The 12,657-nt window shown below is 42.9% G+C and overlaps 1 protein-coding gene across 1 annotated transcript in view; it reads left to right on the top strand.

The window, feature by feature from the left end:
• SDCCAG8 (serologically defined colon cancer antigen 8) overlaps nucleotides 1-12,657 on the top strand; it is a 174,917-nt gene that overhangs the window by 8,368 nt on the left and 153,892 nt on the right. Inside the window, exons 2-7 of the mRNA XM_015424563.1 lie at nucleotides 2,131-2,289; nucleotides 2,371-2,456; nucleotides 4,549-4,662; nucleotides 7,498-7,623; nucleotides 8,315-8,434; nucleotides 11,923-11,987. Of these exons, the coding sequence (XP_015280049.1) occupies nucleotides 2,131-2,289; nucleotides 2,371-2,456; nucleotides 4,549-4,662; nucleotides 7,498-7,623; nucleotides 8,315-8,434; nucleotides 11,923-11,987 (670 nt within the window). The remainder of the gene's footprint in view (nucleotides 1-2,130; nucleotides 2,290-2,370; nucleotides 2,457-4,548; nucleotides 4,663-7,497; nucleotides 7,624-8,314; nucleotides 8,435-11,922; nucleotides 11,988-12,657) is intronic.

The following is a 12,657-nucleotide window of genomic DNA, read 5'->3' as shown; positions in this document are numbered from 1 at the left end:
GCACAGCTGTTTTTTGTGATATCTTCTGCAGTTCTTTTAAAGTTTAAAGGGAGGGAGAGGTGCTCCCCGCCGCAGAGTTGTTTCGAGCTATCTTCTGCAGTCCGAGCCCAAAACAGCTGCACAGTGTGGATCGCCTCCTCATTGCACAGCTGTTTCTGTGATGTCAAGGGACTGCACAAGACAGCCCAAAACAGTTGAGCAGCAGGGAACACCTCCCCACCACTCAGCTGTTTTTGCGGCTTTCACAGGGAACAGACAGCAGGGTTTTAAAGGGACTTGGAGTCCCTTTAAACCCCTGTTTTCTGCTCCATCAACAAACTGCTCTAAAAGTTTGTGGAAGTTCATGACAGTAGGCCCATCATGAACTTTTCCCCAAACCATGAACAGGGCAGAATTTGTGATGAATTTTGCTCTGTGGTTTGGTCCATGCCATCTCTATTTCAGACCCTATTAGCATAGACTTGTCCATGCCCATCCCTATTTCAGACCCTATTAGCATAGACTTGGAGTTCGGATTTTTTGTTTCAATGTGCATCACCTTACACTTACCAATATTGAACTTCATTTGCCATATTGTTGCCCACACTCAGTTTTAGGAGATTGTCCTGGAGTTCTTCACAGTCATTGTTGGTTTGCCCCATCCTTAATAATTTTGTGTTATATTTGCATATTTGGCCACTACACTGGATACCCCTAGCTCCAGATTATTTATGAACAAAATAAATATTGGCCCCAATATTGATCCCCTTAACTTTCCTCCATTGTGAGAACTGTTCATTTATTCTTACTCTTTGCTTCCTGTCATAAAATGTTGGATCAGTCCAATGACCCATCCAGTCCAACATTCTGTAATACAGTGGCAAAAATTACCAGGTGCCATCAGGAGGTCCACCAGTGGGGCCAAGACACTAGAAGCCCAACCACTGTTGCCTCCCCAAGCACCAAGAATGCAGAGCATCACTTGCCCCAGACCGAGAGCATTTAAGCAATTTTCAATCCATGAGAGAGCCCATCATCTGATCCCATGAATGCTAACTTTACTCAGGAGTCTTCGATGAGGTACCTTGTCAAAAGTATATAATGTCTACTTGGTCACTGTTGTCTACATGCTTATGTAGACTCCAAAAGGTTGATGAAGCAGGACTTCCCTTTGCAGAAACCATGCTGATTTTCCTCAGTAGGCTTTGTTCCTCTGTGTACCAATTAATTCTATCTTTGGTTACAGTTTTTACTAATTTGCCATGGGACAGATATTAGGCTGACCAGCCTGTAATTTCCTGGTTCCACTCTGGAACCCTTTTTTAAAAACTGGTGTAACTTTTGCTACTCTCCAGTCTTCTGATACAGCTGAATATAGTCATAGGTTACATATATGGGTTAGTAGATCAACTATCTCACAGTTGAGTTTTCTAAGAATTCTTGGGTATATGTTATCAAGACCTTGAGACTTATCAGTTTTTAATTTCTCTTATAGGTCTAGAACTTCATCTCTGGCTACCTTACTTTGATTTAGTTCTTCAGATGCCCTTCCTGAAAATAGTGGCTGTGGCATGGGTACATGCCCCACAGTGAACACAGAAGCAAAAATAAAATGAAATAATTGAACTTCTCTGCCATCCCCCCATCTTCCTTTGTCAATCCCTTTTTTCCTTTGTCATGTACCCTGAGGAACTCCATTGGAAACAACAAGATTTTGCAATCAGTCCTTAGAAATATCTCATTGGTAGACAGATCACATTTTTCCAAGGCAAGTGATACCTGCCAAGAAAGTTTTTTTGTCTGGTTCCTGATGAACAGTTTGTCTGTGCTAGTGATACTGGTACTGGGAAACACTCATGATGTAACTTTTTTGATAGAGCAACCTGATGCTACACCACATCAAACAGCAGCTAGAATACACCTTCCTGGTTTCTTCCTACTCGTACACTTCACAGCCAGGTGCAATGAATACATTCTTGGGTTGTTTCTCATCTTTCCTAGATGTTCACTTGTGGTGTTCTAGTTCTGTGATATTCAGTTGTATAGACAGGTGAGTTGTGATGGTCAATCTTGTAATCTAGATTTGCCTGTTCAAGTTTGAATGCATCTCTGTTCACAGAGACTAAAAAAAAATAACGCTGTTGTCCACAGACCATGCCAGTAAAAGCATTGATCAACTGAAGTATGCCTTGGGTGAAAAAGATCTTGCAATGGGAGAAGGTGCAGCTACATTTGACCAGTTATTTCCCGATATAGACCCTGCTGACAATGAGGATAGAGCTTGGCAGGAACTGCAACACAATCATGGAGGTTTGAAAGTTTCCATTTCTGACATTCTTTCAGTCATGTTTAATCATGCTTGTTAAGATGTATCTTACCTTTTCCCTATAGTTAATCAACTAAAAGCTTTATTACGACAAGAAGAAGAAAAAGACAATGAAACATCCCCTTCAAGGAGGAGGACAACATCACCTTCAGTAAGCATTATCCTCTCTGGTTATTCTTTTAGATGAACAAATAATTACATGGCTGTTAGCAGAGCCTGTATTTAAGGAACATTTATGCTGTCTCACTTGGTGAATCATTTAGAAGTTCATCAAGGCAATAATAAGCTACTGCAGGATGTTCAATGCATTTATTTAAGACATACAATGTTACATTTGTTTTAAGGTAGCTAGTTTTACTTTGTTATGGCAAAACTATCCATATGTATCAGACATGGACAGAGAGGTGGAAGGCAAAATATTTGAGTTATTCTAATTACAGACTAGTTTATGATCATTTTTCATTTATCTTGATGGTGTAAGTGGAGTTCTAAATTTCTAGTGGGCATTTTCCCCCCCCTGGCTGATTTTTCATTCTTCTCTTTGCTTTATGGTGGCAGTATGGTGTGCGTTCAGTATAAATTGATTCGAATAAATACCCCCAAAATACTGATAAGGTACTTTTTTGGTATTTATTAAGTTGAATGCCGATATGGCTCAGCCCGAAAAAAGCTGATTTATAATTTTTTTTTGCTTTTTTCAGGCGAGCCAGCCACAGCTGAAGTGGCACAGAGCTGCAAGAGAGGATCAGTTGGGGTGGCGCAGAGCTCAGCTGGGGCTGGCTGGCTTCTCTTGTAGCTTGGTTTAAAACAAGCCTCAAGAGGAACCAGCCCAGGATTGGCTGAGGCAGCAGGAGCTGACAGCTCCGCGCTGCCCCAGCTGATCCTTCCTTGTCTGCAGGCTTGGCGGGGGCTCTACTGATCTTCCTGGTTCAAATCGGACTGCCCAACAGAGCCCTCCTAGGAGCTGATCCTGTGGGGAGAACTCTCCCCAAGGCCAGCAGAAAGGAAGGGGGGAGATCTGAGATCTTCCCTTTCCCTCCCTCCTCTCTGCTGGCCTCGGCTGAAGCTAGCCCAGGATCGACCAGGGTGACAGCTCTGCACCACACCCGCTGATCCTCCCTTGCCCTCAGCCTTGATGGGGTCTCTGCTGAGCAGCCTGGTTCAAACTGCACTGCCCAGCAGAGCCCTCCAGCTTGCAGGGGGGCCAACAAACTCCCTCCCCTTTGGACCATAGGATTTCCCTGCCCAAGCCAATCTGCACACAACTTGGAGGGCAGATAGAGGGGCATCCTAGGGAGGTCCGCTGCCAGTTTCATGCCTCTAAGTTGCAGGGGGGGCATTCAGCACACTCTGTTCCCTTAGCACATTGGACCTTAGGATCTCCCCCTAAGCCAATGTGCACACAACTTGTAGGGCAGACAGAGGGGCATCCCAGGGAAGTTTGCTGCCAATTTGATGCATCTAGCTTGCAAGGGGACCATTTGACACACTCCCTCCTCTTTTGAACATTGGACCATAGGATCTACCCCACCCCAAGCCACTCTGCACAGAATTTGGAGAGCAGGTGGAGGGGCACCCTGGGGAGGTCCACTGCCAATTTGATGCCTCTAGCTTGCAAGGAGGCCAGTCAACATACTCCCTCCCCTTTTACACAGGGATCCCTTGGGATCTTCTTCCCCAAAAGCCAATGTGCACACAACTTGGAGGGTGGGTAGAGGGGCACCATGGGGAGGTCTGCTGCCAGTTTGATGTCTCTAGCTTGCAGGGGTGTGTGTGTTCAACACACTCCCTTCCCTTTTGCACATTGAACTGACTCTAGGATCTCCCCCCCCCCCAAGCCTATCTGCACACAACTTGGAGGGACAGTCCCTTCAAATGTGTTTTACAAGCCGTGGGGTGAATGAATCCGGAAGGGTGAACCTTCTAGGTTCACTCGTGCTGACGCTTGCAAAATACATTTAAAGAGACGGTCCCTTCAAATGCCCAGCCTAAAATTCAGCAATCCTGATTATTTTCCGAATCCAAATATCATACCAATATTGGAATTCGGGAATATCGGGAAATACCAATATTTTTTGGGTTCAATACACCTGAACCTGAAAAATACTGATTTTTTTTTTGCACACCCCTAGTTGGCAGTGGGTGGGAATGGGGCATGATGAGGAATTCAAGATGGAATTAATTCTTTGTTGTAAAAAATATTTTCTGTAAATTGTTTATTGTATCTCATTTGTTTCATCTAGAGGATCTCTAAAGGTACAGATCAGAGTTTGCCCACAGTTTGTGATCTTGTTCCCATCATAAATGATCAATCACAATACATTAACCATCTAGAAGCTGAAGTCAAATTTTGCAAGGTATTGTATATCACACTTTAATAATTTAGGTGAATTATTTATAGAAAATCTCCCTTATAAATAAAAGCTGAATGGTGGTGGCACTTCTCTAGAACATTCCACATGCTCCAAAATCAGTTCGCTCTCTGATCTGTCATTCAGAGGGTCTCCCTATCCACTGGCTGCTTTGCCTGAGTCCTGCCTCCAACATTCTAAACATTTTGCTGTTCCTCCCCCCCCCCCATAGCCAGTCAGAACACAGAGGTTATTTGCATATGCAGCCTCATTTGCCTCTGCCTCGGAACACAGAGGTCGTTTGCATATGCGACTTGATTGGCTTTTGCCTCTAACATTCTAAACAGTTTTGCTGTTCTGAGGTAAAATGTGTCCAATCTCCAGGTGAGGGCTGGAGATCACTCAGAATTACAATTACTTTCCAGATGGCAGAGATCAGTTCCCCTGGAGAAAATGGTGGGCTCTGTATCCTTATATGTTGCTGAGGTGGCCCCCGTATGACAGCCAATGTGACGTAGCAGTCAGGGCTTCAGAGCACGGGAGAGGCTGCAGGTGTGTGGGGGGTGGAAAGCTGAAAAGTGAGGGGGAAATAAAGGTAGGTTGATGATTGGGAAGGAGATAGGGTTGCCAGCTCCAGGTGGGAAATTCCTGGATATGTGAGGGATGGAGCCTGGAGAAGGTGAGGTTTCAGGAGGCATGGGACCTCGGACAGGTACAAAGCCATAGACTCCACCCTCCAAACCAACCATTCCCTTCTGGGGAACCATTGTTGCCAATCTCCAGGTGAGGGCTGGAGATCACTCAAAATTACAACTGTTCTTTAGGTAGCAGAGATCAGTTTCTCTGGAGAAAATGGTGGACTCAGTATCATTATAGCCTGCTGAGGTCACCACAGCAAATTGACACTGAGTGTTCAAGGTCGGGGCACCCGCCCAGAGCCTCTTTCTAGAGGCTGTTGTATTTATTTCCACAACGGGCCTTTTTCCTAGTCAGAACAGAAACAAAAGCAAACTAATACGTCTCCCCCCCCCCCCAATTTGGCAGCGGAACATAATTGACTCCTATAGTCAGTAGAGACTCACCAGATGCAATGTTGTTGCTTAATTGCTTCTTCGTTGGATGCAGCAAAGTTCACACTTCCCTTCACCTGCCTGGTTCTGCCTTTTTAACCCTCAAGGGGCTCAGCTGTGCCTCTGCCTTGGTGCAGTTCCACCAGCCCTGTCCCAGTTTGGTAGCCTTATCTTGCCCCCAGGCTCCAGGTTCTCCTTTAGATTTCTCTATCTTCCTTCTTTGCAGCTCCTCAGCTTTGCTCAGCCTGCTTGTATTCTTGACCTCTCTTGTTACTTCTGACATTGCTCTTTTTATTCCTGGGGCTCTGCCCATACTGGTCAAGCCCAGCTCCATCCCTCTCTTCTCAGAGCCTTGTTCTTCTCTTAACTTCTTCCTTGCCTTGCCCTACTATAGTTGGTTTTGCATAGGGCTGCTACTGTCTTCTCATGAGGTGGCCCACTCTATCCTGGAACATCTGTTGCCTTTTGCTGCATAAAAGAAGCCTCCTCTGGCCTCTGCTGCCGCCGTTGTGCCACAGTGCTATACCTCAAAATGGATCATGGCACCTAATCTATATTTGATATATATGGCACTCAGTCCAAAGTAGGGATGGTAATGAACTGAACCACGAAGCAAAATGGTTCGAGAACTGAAGTCCGTGACGGGTTTACTCTCACCCCGCACTCAAGAGAATGCCTCCGGGAGCGCTGATCCCCAATCGCCACCCTCTGTCCCCGACCTTGGAGAAAAGAGGCAAACCATTGAAGGACAAGCCCCTGAATCCCCACGTTGGCAAGGCGGTGGGTCAGCAGCTAATGGTCGACCGTATCAAATGCAGCCGACAGATCTAGCAACAGCAATGCCACCACACCACCTTGATCCAAACGCCTTCGGAGATTGTCTGTCAAGGCAGCCAGAATAGTCTCCGTCCCGTGGCCCGGGCGAAAGCCGGACTGGAAAGGATTCAGGACTGAAGTTTCATCCAGAAAGCCCTGTAACTATGTCACCACCACCCTCTCTATCAATTTGCCCAAATAGGGCAAGTTGGACACTGGCCGATAGTTGGCCAATTTGGCCGGGTCCAGAGATGGCTTTTTTAGGAGAGGACGGACCATCACCTCCTTGAGTGCTCCAGGGAATTGTCCCTCAATAAGGGACTTGTTGACAATCTCCCGCAGAGCACCTCGAAACTCCTCATGACCCGCCTTAATGAGCCAGGAGGGGCACAGATTACTTAGGGAATTAGTTCTCAGGTGCCTAGTGTAGGTTCTTTACATTTTTATTCTTTTTGTTTATTTTGTATACAATAAAGCTATTTGTTTGTGTTTGCAATCACCCTCTCACACTTTATCGGTAATTTTTTTCTGGGGTACCACTGCCAAGATCCACCCTGGGATACAGAAGCGACAAAGGTCTCACATTATTCCTTTCTAGAACCCTTTTAAAGCTAATTTCCCCTTCTCTGGGTCCAGTTTGGCTAACAGGCTGCTAATAGTGGCATGAAAACAATGAAAGCACCCAGTTCATCCAACCTTTCTTTGTATTTAGTGACAATACAAACATTAGGGGACTCAGTCTCACTTTAACATAGAACAGTGTGAGAAAGAGAGGCCACTGATTACTTGAAATAAATGTTTTAATATTTTTACATCTTATCCATGAGGTTTAGTTCTGAAGTGAATGCAACGTGTTACTGTCAGGGACTCAGTTGCTGAAGTGAGAATTGCACTGCCACGTTTCAAACTATTTTATGATCATCTTTGTTCACAATATACACATTGACATTTTTAGGAGGAAATGTCAGGACTGAAAGATCGTATACATGTGGTTGTGCTTGAAAATGAGAAGCTCCATCGTGAACTGAAAATGGTATCAGTAGAGAACTCTCTTAGAGAACAAACTGTGTTGGATGCCTCAGTAAGTCCTACTGGAATTTGCCAGCTCATGTTAATGCTCTTACTTAAAACTACTAAAACTATACTACAACAATCAACTAATCTAAAAGAAAGCTTGAAAATACTTCTCTTGATGTATGGTGTGTTCACATGTCTGTTTTACACTTGATAATGTATGGTGTGTTCACATGTCTGTTTTACTATGTCTATACATGACATTTTTCACATGCCATGGTGTACATGCAGGGTCTTCCTATATCGAATTACTATTAACATATGAATGGTTTTGCATGAAATAGTCCTAAGTGTTCCTCATCTTTCTAGAGATTAAGATGCCAAAAGGAGAAAGAATGTCTACTTGCTATGAGTGAATGGCTAAATGCAAGGTCTTGTCAGTCATTCACTGCATGAAACAGGATGCTGTGCTAGATATACCACTGATCTTATTCATCAGGGTTCTTCTTAAGTTCTTATAAAAATGTTACCAGCACTTAAAAGATTTTACCAGGCTGTTTGCCTTCATCTTGCATTATACCTTATGTGATGGGTTTGCAAGCTGGTCTCTCTGAGGGAATTCAGATTCATATAGTTGGTTGACTGCAAAGCTTCTTAGAGTTGGATTACTTGGATCCCATGCTCATTTATGTTTGTCATGTTGCGAATGTTTATATACATATATAAAAGAGAGACTAAAAATACTATCTTTCTCTCAGGCAGCTCCTCAAAATTCCTACGCATTACATGGTGATGGTGAAGCCACCAGAGTATTTTCTGGCACCAATGAGCGGGGTGCAGCAGCTGCAGCAGAAATGGATAAATGGCACCTAGAGATGGTTAGTTTATTTACACATCACCTAAATTATTAATCTAGCATTAATTTTTATGTTGTCCTATAGAATGACAGAGAAATAAATTTAATAATATTATTGTATAAAATTTAGCCAGTACATTTATATAGTATAAACCTTTTTAGTTGTGAGAACATAAGAGTTGGCTTTCTGGGTCTGACCAAGATCTACAATGAACAACTTTTTCCCCCTATAGCAGTAGCAAGCTTTTCTAAGAATTTCATAAACAGGACATATTCATATTTCATCGCATACCTGGGAGTAACATTTTGTTAATCTTTTTGCTAGATTATGTCTTAGTGATTATGATTATCAGAGTGATTGGAATCCAGCTGAATTACCGGAGTCATCCCCCACCGTTCGACCATCCAAAATTAGTTTTTTGATTTCTCAAATGAAGAATGGGAAGGCCCCTGGTATAGATTTGATTCCCCCAGAACTCTTTAAAGCCAGCACTTCTTAGTGGGTGGACTGCTCTGACCTGGATTGCCCAGGCTAGCCTGATCCTATCAGATTTCAGAAGCTAAGCAGGGTCAGCCCTGGCTAGTATTTGGATGGGCACCCTCCAAGGAATACCAGGGGCATGATCCAAAGCCAGGCAATGGCAAGCCACCTCTGAAAGGTCTCTTGCCTTAAAAACAAGTCTAGCTCGCCAACTAGTGGTGTATAATGCTAAAAGAGTGAAAACTTCTGGCAGCCAGACAATCTTAGGATCTCCTGACCAATGCTCCCTCTAAGCTGTTGAGTCTTGTGGGCGAAAAGTCTACTTTGTGAGCTACTGGCATTAAAGCTGTGAGTGAGTGATTTGGCTACTGCATAAATTAGTTTGTGTCAGTGCAAGTTGCTCTTGTTAAAAGATTGTCTGCGGCAGCAACAAATATTATTTGTCATTTCTTCTATTCATCTGGGGCTCAGTGTATCTCAGCTGCCATTAAACTGTTCAGCACTAAGATGGCTGCACAAAGTTTATATGGGGCTGGTGTTTGGACTGACAAAACAGGGGTGTCTTTTGATTCAGTTCTTTGTAAATTTCTACATTCCATCTCCGGAATTCCAAACTGTGTAGTGGGGGTGGCCCTCCAAGCCAAATTGGGACAATCTTCTCTTGAAGCTCGGGCTTAAATGAAGGCTTTTTTTCCCTTAAAGTCAAAATTATACACTCTGACACCCAAAGAGGACTACTTTGGCTTGATCGTGAGGATTCTTATGTTTCCGGTTGGGATAAACTTGTAGAGTAACAACTCTGGCTTCTCATTCTTTCTTTGAACTACCTTCATTCAGTCACCACACAGGAAGCTATGAGAATGATTAAGAAAAGTCTATTTAGGTATGATTACAGCTGTACAATCTGTAGAGCACTATGTGCTTGTTGTACTCTGTATTCTTCCATCTAGCCAGCTTCCCAATTACTGTTAACATTTGATTGTTCCTCAGTACAGGTGTGCCTTTATGTTGGCACGCCTAAATGCATTACCATGTAGAGTTCTGCAAAGGGAGGTATCTTAAGATACCATACTCTGATAGAATATGTGACTGTGGTGTAGGTAGTCTAGACACTCTGTATCATCCGACTTTTGAATGAAACAGTTTTCCTGAGGCTAGGAATCTTTTACTTCTTCCTTTACTCCAAAATATTGACTATATGGAGATATGACCTCTTTTATTAGAATATAACAGTAGACCTATTACCCTTTCAATTGTGAAATTTTATGTGCTTGTGATTGATTTTTGCAGCTGTCCAAATGTGGTCTAGTTTTTATATTTTGGTAATCTGCTTAAAACTAATGAATTAAGAAGCAGTATGAGATAAAGAAAGAGAGTCCATTTGGCTGAATTAGTAGATGCTATGTAATCTGACAGAACCATGGGTTCCCTGTTATACTCCACAAAAAGGTGTGTCTCCTTTCTTTGGTCCAGACTTCATTCACCACTGGGGCCGCAAACATAAAACAATAATTATAAATGGGAAAAGGAGGGCTTTATTGCAAAATCACCAAATGGGGTATGCGTTCGTTTGATTTGGTATTCCTTAAACTTTTCCAATTTGGGCCTGGCCAATTTGGACAGCCCATTCTTTCCACCAAAATATCTGCTTTATTTTAAGAACATAAGAACATAAGATACAATTTTAATCCTGTAAAAACAAAAACAAACAAAACCCCAAACAAACAACAACCCCCCATTTTTCCTGAGCAGGAAACTATCGAAACAGCACAATTGTAGGACTTAGATATAGTGCTAGTCAGCTACTGTTTTCAGTTGTGATGATTATAACAGGCCAGTTCCCGGCAACAGTATAACAGAAGAGAATCGCCTGCCTTTTAGACAGAGGGGAGGGTCCACAAATGCAAAGTGTTTTTTTAAAGGCTGTTAAAGGTATTGTGTTATTCCTATCTAGCATTAGTTATGCTCTTCTTTAAAAAACAGAAGAGAATCACCTGCAGCTCAACCTGCCTCTTAGAAAGTGTGGAGGGAATTTTTGGAGGTGTCTGTAAATATGTGGAGCTTTTTTAAAAAGTTTTTTTAAGGTATTGTGTTATTTCTGCAGTGCTACATTACCCATGCTCCACAAAATAAAAACAAATTAAAATAGAATGGATGGAGAATCTTTGAGCTTGTTTGGAGATTCTAGCAGGGGAGCGCAGCTATCGTATACCCTTGACTGAAGAATGGTACACTCCTTCTATCTGAGATGGTCGTCCTCTTTGACCGAGCGTGCAGCTTCGGGAGGGACGCACATGGAGTGATAAGGGAGGTACGGGAAACCCGCCTAGCCAGCCAGATCAGCCGAATGAACCCTGGTGATCAATGGGGTGACAGATGTCACAGCCAGATCGCCCTCACATCCTGAATGGATAGAGAATCTTGAGGGTCACACAAGAATACCGAAGCCACCACTAAAAATGAAGAGAAAACATTACTCTGGGTTGTCGAGAATCTCCTTTGCAGGGGGAATTTCACACTGAATCACATCAGCAACCAGACTACCACAGAAAATAACCCTGGTGTGTAAAACAGCCCTGGATCAATTTCTGGCACCTCCACTTAAGATTTTAGATATTGGGATATCTGGAGAAGCACAGCTTGCCAGCACTCTGTGTGTCCCATCACATCCTTCCTCCATGGGGCTCAGGACAGCATATGAGGTTCTTTCTTTATCTTTACAACAACCGTGTGAAGTAGGCTGAGGCAATGTGACTGTCCCAAGATCACCTTATGAGCTTCATAACTGAGTCGGGCTCTCCCAGGTTCTAATCTGCCACTCAAACCCCTATGCCACACTGGCCACCAGTATAAGCTGTGCTGGTCTAGACAAACCATTAGATTGCTTTAGATAGCTCTTTACATCTTTGCATTCTTGTTAATGTGCTTTAAGTTTATTTCCTATTCCAGCCAACGGTGCTAAAATGCTGATGATGACCACCTCTTATTTTTAGTTGAAACAGCCATATTTATTGCTTTTATTTTTTAAGGAAAAACTTAAATGTCTCTATCAAGAAAAAACAGATGTCCTGGAGGCTCAAGTCCAGTCCTTAAGGTAAAAAAAAAGTCACACATGCACCCTTTTGGATTGATGATAGATTGCTGAATGGGTTTTTATTGGTTGACTCATGGCTGGTCACAGTTTAGTATATCATCAATATTTCTTCATAAAGGCTCATGAAACTTGGGTCTCAGGCTTTGTACAGACTTTAAAAAGGCCTAGAGGCAGTGTTACAGAGCCATCATTGTCATAAGTGTGTGTTTTCTGCACCATCTCTGGTCAAAACAATTTTGCAGGTTTTGGCATAGCTTCAGACAGTACTTGGACAAAGCTTCTAGCAGTACAACCAGAACAGCTGCATCCAATGTGCACAGTATTTCAGGTTGTATGACAGAGATTATGTGCTCACTGTCAACCCATGAATGTGTACACAAAAAACCATACCTAGAATTTTTTAATTATTTTCTTGTGTAAGGGTTTATGCAGTCTATTTTTCAGCCTGAGAATTCATGTAACCTTTTTTTAAAAAACAAAGGAAAAATATAAGGGTATTTTTTCTTTGGCCAGTATGCTGTTTATCACATTCAGGAACTCTTTTAAAACTTCTAAGTGTGCAGTTAAGTTCCTTGTAATTTTCTCTAATAAAGTTCTCCTTTCCACTAATGTGTGGGAGCAATTGCAGTCAGAATCTGAAAATGAAGTGGAAGTGTTTCCCTCTACAGCC

Source organism: Gekko japonicus, unplaced genomic scaffold (genome assembly GCF_001447785.1).
Source record: "Gekko japonicus isolate JY-2015 unplaced genomic scaffold, Gekko_japonicus_V1.1 scaffold392, whole genome shotgun sequence".
Classification (NCBI taxonomy): Eukaryota; Metazoa; Chordata; class Lepidosauria; order Squamata; family Gekkonidae; genus Gekko; species Gekko japonicus.
Note: the sequence above shows the minus strand (reverse complement) of the source record. Positions and strands in the feature narration are given on the sequence as shown.